Genomic DNA, 12,667 nt, shown 5'->3' on the forward strand with positions numbered 1-12,667 from the left:
TTTTGCCTTCATGATTTCCTCCACAATATGCATAACGAGGATCAAAAATAGAATTACCAACATCAAAACTCTCATAATTCCAAGTTGTCATGTCTCTTAAATCAAAAATAAAAAAATTAAAAATAAATAATTAATCAAATACACGAAAACAAAAATAAGTTCAAACTTGCAACCTAGAAATATGTACACCTACAGCTACACCGTTAGTTCCCCGGCAACGGCACCAAAATTTGATCACGCCCAACTATGCCTTATAAAAAGGACAAAGCGGTTGTTGCAAATATAATCCAGTTTACAAGTCCGGAGTTGAATCCCACAAAGAACTAAAGCTTAGCTATAGTTGTTCACTATCACCAAGAATACAAGCTTGAACAATTCCTAACTTATAGATATTAAGATTCTTGTGTTTAACTAACTAACTAACAAATTAAAATAATAAATTAATACTAAAGATACTACAGGTTGGAGAAAAGATTAAGGAGGTCTAGAGTTATAATTTCCCCAATTGTCGGAATCCTTCCTGCTATGTCTTCTATAATTTCGCCTAAGTATACTCTACCGACATAAGCGCTCTGCGTGTTGTAATTCTCTCCCGAGTAATTACGATAATTTACTAGACATACTCTCCCGAGTTACGCTAGCTGGCTTTAATTACAACTCACTTAGATCACACACACAATTTCGTTATCCCTAATCCCACCTTTAAACCCTTGGTTATTGATTCCTCACATACATCAGGAGTGATGTTGTTCAACAACTACCTAAATATGCACTCTCTCCCGAGTAACACATACTAAATAGGCACATCTAATTGAGGGCCCTTCAATCAACCACAAGAATAATATAGTTGAACAAATAGAGAAAATACTACGGCTCAATTATATAAAAACATAACAAGAATTTATCCTACAAAAGGATCCATCAAAACCCTAGATAACAAATTAGCTATTCATAATAGTATGTAAAACTACAATGCTAAAAGTCATAACTAACAATGAAAAATAGGAAGGGGAAGGAAAAACTCGTAGAAGAATTCCCCGCCTTGCTCCTATTGTGTCTCTGTCTCCTTAGGTCGAATCTCGGTCTTCTTAGCCTCCTTAGGTCTAAAATATGTCAAAAGTATGTCCAAGGTCTTCAAAATACCGTTTTTTTCATGTATATATATACCAAGTAGGGTTGGGCCCAAATAATTACACCTTCTCCTACGCGAAAAAGGACATATTTTCCGGATAGGATGTGCGTGACCACGCTCAGACCGCGCATATCCACTTTGATTCTGCCTGACGAGCGTGGCCACGCTCTTAACGCGCACTTTTCACCTTGTTCCATATGGAATTTAGAAAAACGTAAAACATGAAAGTTTTAGCCTTTTGATTTAGTTTTCCAACCATATATTGTGGATCCCAAATGGAATTCTGAGTAAAAGGTTATGTTCATTTTACTAGATAGTATGCAATATACCTACTCGATTCTTCGTTTGTTCTAACTATCATCCGTTGACCCCTGAACACAATCCCGACTTAATTCCTTGAGCATTTACTCAGTCTTCAAAGCTCTAAATCACTTGAATTCATTTCATAACATCTACATAGCTCGGAATCGCTCCTACAAGGCATAAAACACACAATTAGTGCAAAATACTAGCGATTAAAGCTCAAACTCAATTAAAGTGCAGTAAATTAGAATGTAATAAGCGACTAAAATATGCAATTATAGCCTATCATCAGAAACCTATTAAAATAAGTCACAATGTGCCAGCCATATACCACCTCTTTTTTGCGGATGACCTAATCCTATTTGCTAAGGCTGATAACTCTAGCGCAACCTCTATCATTAACATATTCAACTTTATTGCCCACCGATCCGGCCAAAGAATTAATTTTTGAAAACTAAAAATCATTTTTTTTATCTAATGTACCGCCTACAAAACAAGCAACGCTGGCTACAACACTAAACATTAAGATAAAAACAAATGTAGGTAAGTATCTGGGTTTCCCAATCACTAACATGCAACCAAAAAGCTGTGATTACCAATTCATTTTGGACAGGATGAATACTAGACTTAAAGGTTGGAAAGCCAATCTACTGAGCTTATTTGGCAAAGTAACCCTTATACAATTGACTCTCTCAGCAATACCTACACACTCCATGCAAATAAACCTTCTACCAGCTAAGATTAGAAATAATATCAATCGCATACAGTGCAACTTTCTATGGGGGTCAACAATAAGAAAACGAAAAGTTCATCACATCAATTGGAATATAGTAGCTTCTCCTAAAAGAGAGGGTGGACTGGGATTGTATAAAGCAATAGGAAAGAATATTACACTCCTTTCTAACCTACTATGGAGATCACACACAAACCCTGATACCACCAACAATAACAACAATCCAGTATAATCCCACTAGTGGGGTCTGGAGAGGGTAGTGTGTACTCAAACCTTAACCCTACCAAAAGTAGAGAGACTGTTTCTAAATAGACCCTCGACATCCTTCCCTCCAAGAACTCCCCACATTTGCTCTTGGGGTGACTCGAACTCACAACCTCTCGGTTGGAAGTGAGGGTTGCTTACCATCAGAGCAACCCCTCTTGTCTAAAGCGCTGCCAAACAACAAACCTTGACACCCTTTGGGTAAAAACTCTTAAAGAAAAAATATACCAAAACACAAAGAAGAAATCACACGGTTTTCAAAAATAATGACTCCTACATCTGGAAAAGTGTTGCCAAACATACTATTTCTTCTCCAAAGGTATATCCTGGAACATTGGAAGCGGGACAAAAGTACGACTTTGAGAAGATAGGTGGGTTACAGGTAGCCAGGCACTACGGGAATTAATCAAGGGACCACTCAACATGGAAGATTCTACTAAAACAGTTAACATTATCATTACCAATAATATCTGGAATCTAGACACACTAACATATGACCTACCAAATACGATCTCTAACATCATACAACAAACTTACATCCTCTTCTCTGAACACCTAAATGACTCCTTCTTCTGGAAAGAAATTGAGGATTGGAACTTCACAACGAAATCAGTGTACAATCACTTCACTAGACTAACAGGGACTATCCGACAATAGGAACCTTTTTCTCTAGTTCTGGTTATGGAAAGTACACTGCCATAACAAACTAAAAACCTTCCTTTGGCTGCTACTACACCAACGACTACCAACTGCGGCTGTTCTATACCAAAGAAACATAATAGAAAATAATTCTTGCAAACACTGTGGTATAGAGGAAAATAAATACCACCTCATCTTTCAATGTCCCATCAACAGCAACATATGGGGATAACTAAACATCAGTCCACCAACACATTCAAACTATCTTGACTGGATAAAAGAAAATTGTACCTTAGATGCTCGACCAAACAATTTTTCCATACCTTTGGCAATAATAACCCCTATTATCCTTTGGCATATTTGGCTAAATCGCAACCAAAACCTCTTCAATAATGACTCCCACCACATTGATACCAGAAAAATAATTATGTACGCAATGGAATATCTCTGTCTCGCAAATCAGAATTTCAAACACCCAATAATGACCAAAATATTGATAAAATGGACCCCTAACCACACAACATCTATAAACTCAATTTAAATGGTGCACACCAAAAAAACTCTGATAAAGGAGGAGCAAGCGGAATCATCATAGATTCCAAGGGTCAATGGATTGATGGATTCTCTTACCATACAATGGCCTCATCACCCATCCAAGCTGAAATCATCGCCCTACTAAAAGGATTGAAACTTGCGTTCACAAAAAAATATGGAATACCGCTTATAGTGGAAACCGATTGCTAGGTATTACTACAATTCCTACATGACAATTGTCACACTAAAGCTAATGCTAATCTTCTCCATGATTGCAGGTTCTTGTTAGAAGCACTGGATCAACCGGAAGTTAGGCATGTCTACCGTGAAGGAAATCAAGTGGCGCACACACGAGCGAAGTTTGGAAGCAACTGTAACTCACATGTTAATGCCGAGTGTGGCGAGCACTTCTGGAGTGAACCACCTTTATTTGTTTTCTCTACTTTCTGCAAAGACAAACTAGGGATTGTTCCGATAAGATCAATCCGACACTATAATAACTCTCTTTATTTTTAATTCTTAATAATAATCAGCGCCCCACGTGCCTTTATAAAAAAAAAATTCTTACCGGTCTAAAGTTAATTCTAAAATGGTTAAATTTTAAAACATTATAAATTATGACTACTCCTTAAATAGCTTCCTAAATATGGCTATTTGTGCACTCGCTTCTGCGAATGACCAACCCAAAAAGTGCCGAAGAGGGTCTAAACTCTAAACCCTCTCGCAGGAGCGCAAGCGCGGAGAGCACTGAGCCATGAACGTCGACGGCATCGTAAGAGATGAAACAAACCTCGCCGGAAAAGCTGAGGAGAAAGAGTACTCATACGAGGAGGAAGAGGAAGAGAGGATGGTTGAAGAGTTAGGAATGTACAGAGGAAAGGTGAGATTGGTGAACAGTGAAGAGCCAGCAGAGGAGACTATGTTGCTTTGGGGAATTCAACAGCCAACGTTTTCAAAGCCCAATGCCTTCGCCCGTCAAACTTCTCTCCAGATCCCTATTGACGCTTGTGGCCGCTCTCTCTCCATTCTTCAGTCCCCTTCTAACCTGGTTTGTGCACTCCCTCTGTCCCAAATTACGTGATTCACTTTCCTTTTTTATCTGTTCCGGAAAAAAATGTACCCTTTTATACGTAGAAACAAGTTAACTTTAAATTTTCATACATGATTTATAGCTCCACCATTATTTATGGCTTGTTTTAGATAGTTTTTCCTTTATTTCTTAATGGATTACTCTTGATTTAACTCGCTTAAGGTCAAAATGAGTACTTTTTTCCTCTTTTTTTTTTTTTTTGGGGGGGGGGGGGTCTTTCTGGTAATTTGTTTAATTATCAAATGAAGATAAAGTAAGTTTTTATTCTTTATGGAGAGAAATTGATGAAATTGTCGGGAGAAACTTTTTCTATGCTTAGAAAATTATAAATTGGTTAATTATGATTAGTAGATTATGGGGGTTTTGAGTTAATATTTGGTTGTTTTGGGTATATAATCAGCCAATTAGACTGAATTCCCAAATCCACATCGACTTATCAATTGGCAAGTTTTTAAGGACTTCATGAAGATGAGTGAAAAGAGTGAGCCAGATAAACATGGATTTTGTCATTCTTATAATGAGTTAAGTCTAAAGAGTTAATACCCGAGAAGCAAATTACCACATGAAAGTTATCATCATTGATCAAGTTCCATGGTTTTTAACAGGCAGAAGATCTTATGAGTAGTAACTAGTAACTAAATTTAGCAGTCAATTTTAAGTGCAGCAAAGTCAGTGAAAACAAACTGCCAACCATCCAACGACAAATAGCGTGATCTGACCTTCGAGAAACTTGAGCAAATTTAGGACATGGTCTTTTTTCTCAAGGTTCAATACATGATTATCACAACTAGAACATTTTCAAGAAGTAAGCTTAGGAACAAAGAGGAGTATTGTCTCCTGCTGAACATTAATTGGAGTCTGCGCCCAAAATGGGCTCTGAAATGAACTGCGCTCCACTAATGGGTTCTTCTCTTTTTTTGCCCATTTAGGGCAGTTCACCTATAAAAAATGTGACATGTAGCCCAATAATGATTCTCGTTTCCGTCAAAAAGTTAGTTTACACTAGGCTCAATTTAAAAGTAGATTGCATGCTTCTTACGCTGGTTAAACATGTGACCTACTGTTAAATAGTGCATAAAATAAGCTTAACTTTTTTACTGAAACGGATATCACTATTGGGCTATAGGTCGCATGTTTTATATGTGAACTGCCCATAAAAGGACAAAAGAAAAACGAACCCATTGGTGGAGTGCAGTTCATTTCATAGCCCTTTTTTTTAGAACAGCAGCATGTAATTTTCGTATGCCAAAATTTCATAGCCCATTTCTGGCGCATTATGATACTCATTTGGGAATCATTAGTAAGTTACTTCTGCTGTTATAATCCATCTAGTTCAGCCTACTGTTAATTTTAAGCCAACACTGTTAGCGTTATTTTTTCCTTGTCATTGCCTTTGAAGGTCATTGTCTTATAGGTATGTATTCTTCCCATGTCCTTTCCTTACACAGGACAAAGGAGATACTGGTATTATTGTTAATTGCTAACGGATCAAATCCTCATTACTTCAAATAACCTGCACTCCCCTCCCACTTGTCTGACTTGTACTTCTTGCTACCATGGGCCTCTCGAACAGAATTAGGGCAACATCAGAATCAGTAGCTCGAGATGTTTTATATATAGTAAATCACACCTATTGTATAGTGATAAAAAAAATAACACCTAGTCCTAGTGTATATGAACTTTAGCTGCATATTCTGCTTTTACTCTTGAAAATTATGATGACTTGGCTAAAGTTTGTGTCAGTTAGACACTTGGAATAGTAACTTATGAGATGACTAATAAGCTTTGGCAATGACTTGACCCAGAGGCAATTTAGGTTAGCTGCTGTTAGTTTATCTGCTGAAAGTTGAAATGCTTGTGAAACAATGTGATCTCCTTGCACTGGTAAAGCATTGACATTATTTCGGTTGCTCTCTCTCTCTCTCTCTCTCTCTCTCTCTCTCTCACACACACACACACACACACACACACATCAAATTTCTAACGACCAAGCTGTATTTTGTATTTCAGGGTACTCCTGGAGTAACTGGTTCTGTAATGTGGGATAGTGGAGTGGTCCTTGGGAAATTCTTGGAGCACGCTGTAGAATCAGGAAGAATTCATCTTCAAGGCAAGAAGGTTGTTGAGTTGGGCTCTGGCTGTGGATTAGTTGGGTAATGCTGTTTATATTTTATGACATTGATATTTGATTCGCATCCTCTCGAGCCGAGGGGCTTTTGAAAACAGCCCCTCTACCTCCCTAGGGTAGGGGTAAGGTCGGCGTATACACTATCCTTCCCAGACTCCACTTGTGGGATTTCACTGGGTTTGTTGTTGTTGTTGTTGTTGATATCTGATTTGTCAAAATGATTTTCCAGTCATTATTGGTTTAAGCTAGTGGATGGCAGTCAAGAGTTTGAAACGGTGCACTTGCACGTTCCAACAAAATAATGTTTGGATTAGTTCCTATTGTAGTTTCTTGTCTCCGGAATGTGTATGATAAACAAGGCATGGCATGTGCACAAAGTAAAGTACTTGCTCACAAATTTATGTTGGTAGCTAGTAGTAGAAATTAAATGTTTAAATCACTCACTTTACATGGCATAAGTATACTGTTGTTAAATGGTACAATTCTCTTATTAAGTTTCTCATACAATGTTTCCAGCTGCATTGCAGCTCTTTTGGGTGGTCAAGTTATTCTTACTGACCTACCGGATAGACTGAGGCTACTGAAGAAAAATGTAGAGGCTAATTTGTATGGAGATGTAAGAGGTTCTGCAACAGTGGATGAGCTCACATGGGGAGATGAGCTAGATCATGATATAAAGGATCCTTTGCCAGATTATGGTAATAATCTGAGATGGTCTCATTCCCTATAGCATTTTATTCACAATACATAATCAAATACCATATTCTTATATCTGCGGTTGTTTAGTTTCCCTTCACAATGTTGTCGCATATTGCTTTATATTGTTATTTTCTTTTCTTATCCTTATCTTTTCTTTGTGGAGGAGGTGAACTAGAATTAGTTATATACTATTTAACTGTCTAACCACAGAAGTATTATTTTTCCAGAATTCTTGTCAATAATCCTTTTTTCATTTATAGATTAGAAGCCTTATCGAATGAAGGTTTTGTAGAACTTGAAGTTGTTGTTGTGTATATGACTGGCTTCTATTAAGTTGAGACATTTGCCAGCTTTAGGCTTTTAATATATTAGAGCAATCCTGAAAGGCAAAATGGGTAACACCCCCCCCCCTTTGAAATCAATTTGTCCGGTGACAAGTGGTGAGTAGATCTATGTATGTAATCAATAGACTAAATATGGAGAAAATTACATCTTCAATAAGAGATATATGTCAATTGGCTACTTTTGTTTTATTTTTTCCTTTTTAAAAAAAAAAAAATTGATAAGGATGTCAAGTGGCTGCATAACAACTACAAATGAATCAGTTTGTTTTGACCCTTGCTCCTGCTCTTAAGAAGCTTTCTTACAAAGTCCGACCAGAATCAAAACCTAATTTCATTTCTCCCTCACTTGAAAAGTTGCGGTGGGTGTATATGGGTTGTTATGCACTTTGCCATTCTGGAACCGTACCCGGGATTTCCAGGTATGAAGCTAACCACGGACGAACCTCCTCGCCCATTTCTAACTTTTCATTGTAAAGGGACTCATCTTCATCAATGAACCCCAAGTATTCATTCAGTTCCCTCCCGGTGAATACCACATATTTGTTTCTCACCTTGGTCACCTTAGTGACCTTCAAGATATGGGCCACATTGCTGTAAAATTCCTTGACCATATGCTTATTTGCCTTCAAACAATTATCTTTAAAGAACTCCCAACCCGCTCGAGCCTGAAACTATCTATGAACATTGGGGTGTAGGGGTGGAAGTTCTTTGTCAATGAAGCTTCTCTCAAGAATCAACTTCTGTAATGGCCACCATTCCCTAAACTTGTGGAACACCACCTAGCTGACAAATCGATCTTCCCAAACTTCAGGTTTTCTAGTTCATTCAACACCCCCAACCTGGGGCACACCACTGTCCGGTACCTCATTATCACTATTCGTCCCACCTTCTACACTCTCCCCAGATACTGAAGCTGTGGGGGAGGTGGAGTATTCACCGCTGCCTGTTGTTGAGCCATCAGACAACTCAGACGGTACACGTTGTAGGGCTTGGGAAGTATGTGAAGCTGGGGCTGTAGGAGTTGGCCCTGAATCAGAAGAGATGTATTGAGAGGGTACGTACTCACTCCCCGATTGGTCATCTATAACAATTTGTTTCCTTGTTTTCATTTTAGGTCGGGGAGTGAGTTTAACTTGTTTTCCTTTTCTGAGTTAGCAAGTAGGTATATATAGGTTGTTCGTGCTATCAGTTTTAGACCAGTCCAAAATTGCTGCTGAGCGTATATGGGTTGTTGATACTCTTATCTTTTTTTTTTTTAGAATTTGTTGGGTCTGATTAATTTTGCCTATTTATGAAACACTGTTGCCACCTAATCTTGCAAAGAAAATGGATGTTCTTACCTACAGCTTTACACCCTCTCACCGCTCCCTCTACCCATAGCAAAACATGGGACACCACCTCAATGTTTTCTACGTTGACATGCCAAAAGATTTTTTAGGGACCCTCAGGGTTTGGTGCAGAGGTAAGACTGCAGCATATGATGTGTGGGTTGAGCAGACGAGTTTGAACCCTGTCATGGATAAAAGTCTGTATTTAAGTGGAGAAGGATAGAGGGACTGATCCATTATCCACTTAGTTTCGAACTGCGAGCCAGCTAGCCCTAGGGGATTTCTCTGTTATTTAAAAAATATCACATACTCAGCTTGATAGCTCACATACCACCCCCTTTCTCTTCTTTCATGTTCCAAAGGCCAGGTAAATGGTCTCTGGTCACTTGTCCAGTTTGCATATCCTTGATTTTAGTTTACTGTTTCATGTTCTGAATATATTTGTATTTCAGTACTTGGATCAGACGTGATTTATAGTGAGGGAGCTGTCATGGATTTGTTAGCAACACTTCTCAACCTCTCTGGTACTCAGACAACAGTTATTTTAGCTGGAGAACTCCGGAACGGTATAGACTCTGGATATTACTAAACTTCAGATGGTCTGGAGATAGATATATATCATGTGATTTTCTTGTGGCAGATGCTATCCTTGAGTACTTCTTACAAGCAGCTGCAGAGGATTTCACTATTGGCCGTGTAGATCAAAACCAGTGGCATCCAGATTGTTGCAGTCCTCGAGTGGTAATATATGTTTTGGTGAAGAAGTGGAGAAAAGAAAAGTAAGAATCAAGGCTGACAAAGAAATGGCACGAGCCATTAGAACATTGGAGACTCATTCACAAAATGGAACCAACGATATACCTGTGCTTCACATATGATCTGCTAAAGTGTTCTACTGGCTTTCTTTCTGTGTAATCCAGTTGTACCATTGGGTAGATAAACCAATGACCTAATTGTTTTTCCTCATTGACGATTTAGTGATTTTCAGTCATGTAAATGTCATGTCCATCTGTTAAATAGTGGGGCTTGTTATGCAAAGGTCTATGCATTTGGCTTTGGTTCATTCTCTTGTTAATTGTTGAATCATTTGAAGGTTGTGCTTGGAAATTATTAATATCTCTTATTTGGTATATTTGGCTAACTAGTTTCTTGGTTCTGTTTTCTTACTTTCTTTTGGGATCAACAGTGTTTTGTGGAAATTTCTTCATGTAGATTATATTTGCAGAGATGGAAATACTCAAAAAAAAACGTCTTAATTGGCAATAGCTAGAAAAAAAATAAAGGACTTGAACTAAACAAAGAAATAGTTTATCGGTTCAAATAAATTACTGGGCTATTTATTGGAACTCATTTGAATAGCTGCCAGCTAAAGGAATTTTTTAATCTTTTCATGCTTCGATGTCCAACAAAAAGTTAGCCATGGAATTTTTGATTGTTAGCATGATAAAGATGCTTCATTTTATTAACACTTCATCCTGTATTATCATTTTAGGATGTCATTTAAATCCTAAGATGATACTAGAATTTTTGACTCTTAGGTGTGTTTGGTATGACAGAAAATGTTTTCCTTCATACCAAACACACTCTTACACGTCCATATTTTACTCATGATTGTATCAGGTTAGAAGCCATTCAGGTACCCTGCCTGGTAGGGATTTATTTATAAAAAAACAAGTATATTTTTGGAACCAAAAAAGTACGCTATTGTGCAATTCTTAAAGTTAAGAACATAGTCAGATACAAGTCAAAAAAAAAAAAAAAGCTCCCTTGGAACTATAGCTTGTATGACCAAAATTCTCCAAAGCCAAAAGCATTTTCTTTTTCTTTCAAAAAAGTACTTTTTTTTAAAATTAAAGTATTTGGCCAGATACTAATTGCTGCTCAAAAGTGATTTTCAAATTAATTAACTAAATACAAACCGCTTCTTACTAAAAGTAGTTTTGAAAAAAAGCATTTTAGAAAGAAAAAAATACTTGTCAAAATTAGTTTATTTTAGAAACTTATCCTAAGCACTTTTCATTTGTTTGACTTCACAAACCTTAGAAAATGCTCCACATCACCAAGCATGTTTACCAGGTTGTGCAAATTTTGATGCTCCAATGCAAGAAATTACTGGTCGGGATAGTAGAAATTATTCGGAGAGAGCACATTCCCTTTTGGTAGCAAGAATGATGATGACAAATGGTTGTTGTTTGACCAAAAAGTATTAAACCCTTTTGTCAAACTAATTATCAGAGATATAGAAGGTAAATCTTAGCCAAACATAATTAATTTTAGATCCAAATATGATGAATACGAAAATCGAAGAAGAATAAGAACGTGTAATATTTCTTAATATAATTATTGTACATCGAATATGAATGATAGGCTTACATCTAAGACAGATTTGCACCATGATCATGGAAGTAAGGAAGGAGAAGAAATTATGGGGGACGAAGAGATTCCCCTTGTTGACTCTATTGTGATGGCTATCAAGAATCACCCCCCTTTCTCTAGGCTCAGCTCCCCCTATATATATTAGCAATTTTTCTTTTATCCAATGATCTTTGACCGGCGTACTTTCTTATGATTGTACCCTTTATCGCTCGCTCAAACATTACGCTTCTTCTGCGATGTAAGCTTTCCGACGATTTAACCCCGGCAGTGACCGAGATGCTCTTTGCTATCACGCCTCGAGGGCATGATTACGGCTTGGGCGACCCCTTGTCGTTCCCTTTAAGAACAACCATCCTATGATCATATTTTGACCCATAGAGTTAGTCCTTCCGTCCACAACGGGTGGACTCTATCGATTCAATAATTAGGAGAAATTTGAATAGCATTAAACGAGGTCCTTAAATCGAGGCGGCGACGTGATGCTTCAGTGGTATCATCGGACTGTTATGTCAGTTCGGAGCTGAATCGTTGCATCGATTCGAGATATCATGGATACCCATTATGCATCATTATGGCGCACGTTTCCCAAGAACCGTATCGTTTCCCGTGCCCTTTCAATTTTTTGATTGGCGGCTCTTGGGTTTCCCACTTAGGACATTCATGTTCCTATAAATAGGGGGAACCTATCATTCGATTGTTACACTTTTCGGTTTACCTGAGGAATTTTGCAAACTTCCACCCTCTTCAATATTTCATACTTTCGATTTCATACTTCTGCTTTCGTCTGAATTTGACGTGACCATCTTCTCTTTTCCTTCATCACTCTTGTTTATTTCAATCAAGTTAGTCAAATAGTTGGTACTCCTTCCCAGACCGACAAATTCGTCGAAGCTCTGGTGCTGGAAAATGAAGTACCTCCTCTTAGAGAGGGAGTGGAGGTGACGGAAGATGAGGGAGTTCCGATAATGGCTGAGATACTACCCTACCTGGGGAAATTATGGACTGATTTTAACAGCATCACCGGAGAAGAACCAGAACATGTCCCTTCTACCATGGATAAAGTGGCGATTATGGCGCTCAAGACCAAGTGGGGAATT

General features: G+C 37.9%; 1 protein-coding gene across 1 annotated transcript; it reads left to right on the forward strand.

The window, feature by feature from the left end:
• Positions 1–4,266: 4,266 nt before the first annotated feature.
• On the forward strand, positions 4,267–10,324 carry LOC104235779 (uncharacterized). The gene is made up of 5 exons (XM_070165152.1): positions 4,267–4,653; positions 6,706–6,848; positions 7,340–7,521; positions 9,647–9,760; positions 9,835–10,324. Exons 1-5 carry the CDS (start codon positions 4,360–4,362, stop codon positions 9,975–9,977), a joined length of 876 nt encoding a protein of 291 aa, XP_070021253.1. The 5' UTR covers positions 4,267–4,359; the 3' UTR covers positions 9,978–10,324.
• Positions 10,325–12,667: the final 2,343 nt, after the last annotated feature.

The sequence above is a fragment of the Nicotiana sylvestris genome, chromosome 12 (genome assembly GCF_000393655.2).
Source record: "Nicotiana sylvestris chromosome 12, ASM39365v2, whole genome shotgun sequence".
Taxonomy (NCBI): domain Eukaryota; kingdom Viridiplantae; phylum Streptophyta; class Magnoliopsida; order Solanales; family Solanaceae; genus Nicotiana; species Nicotiana sylvestris.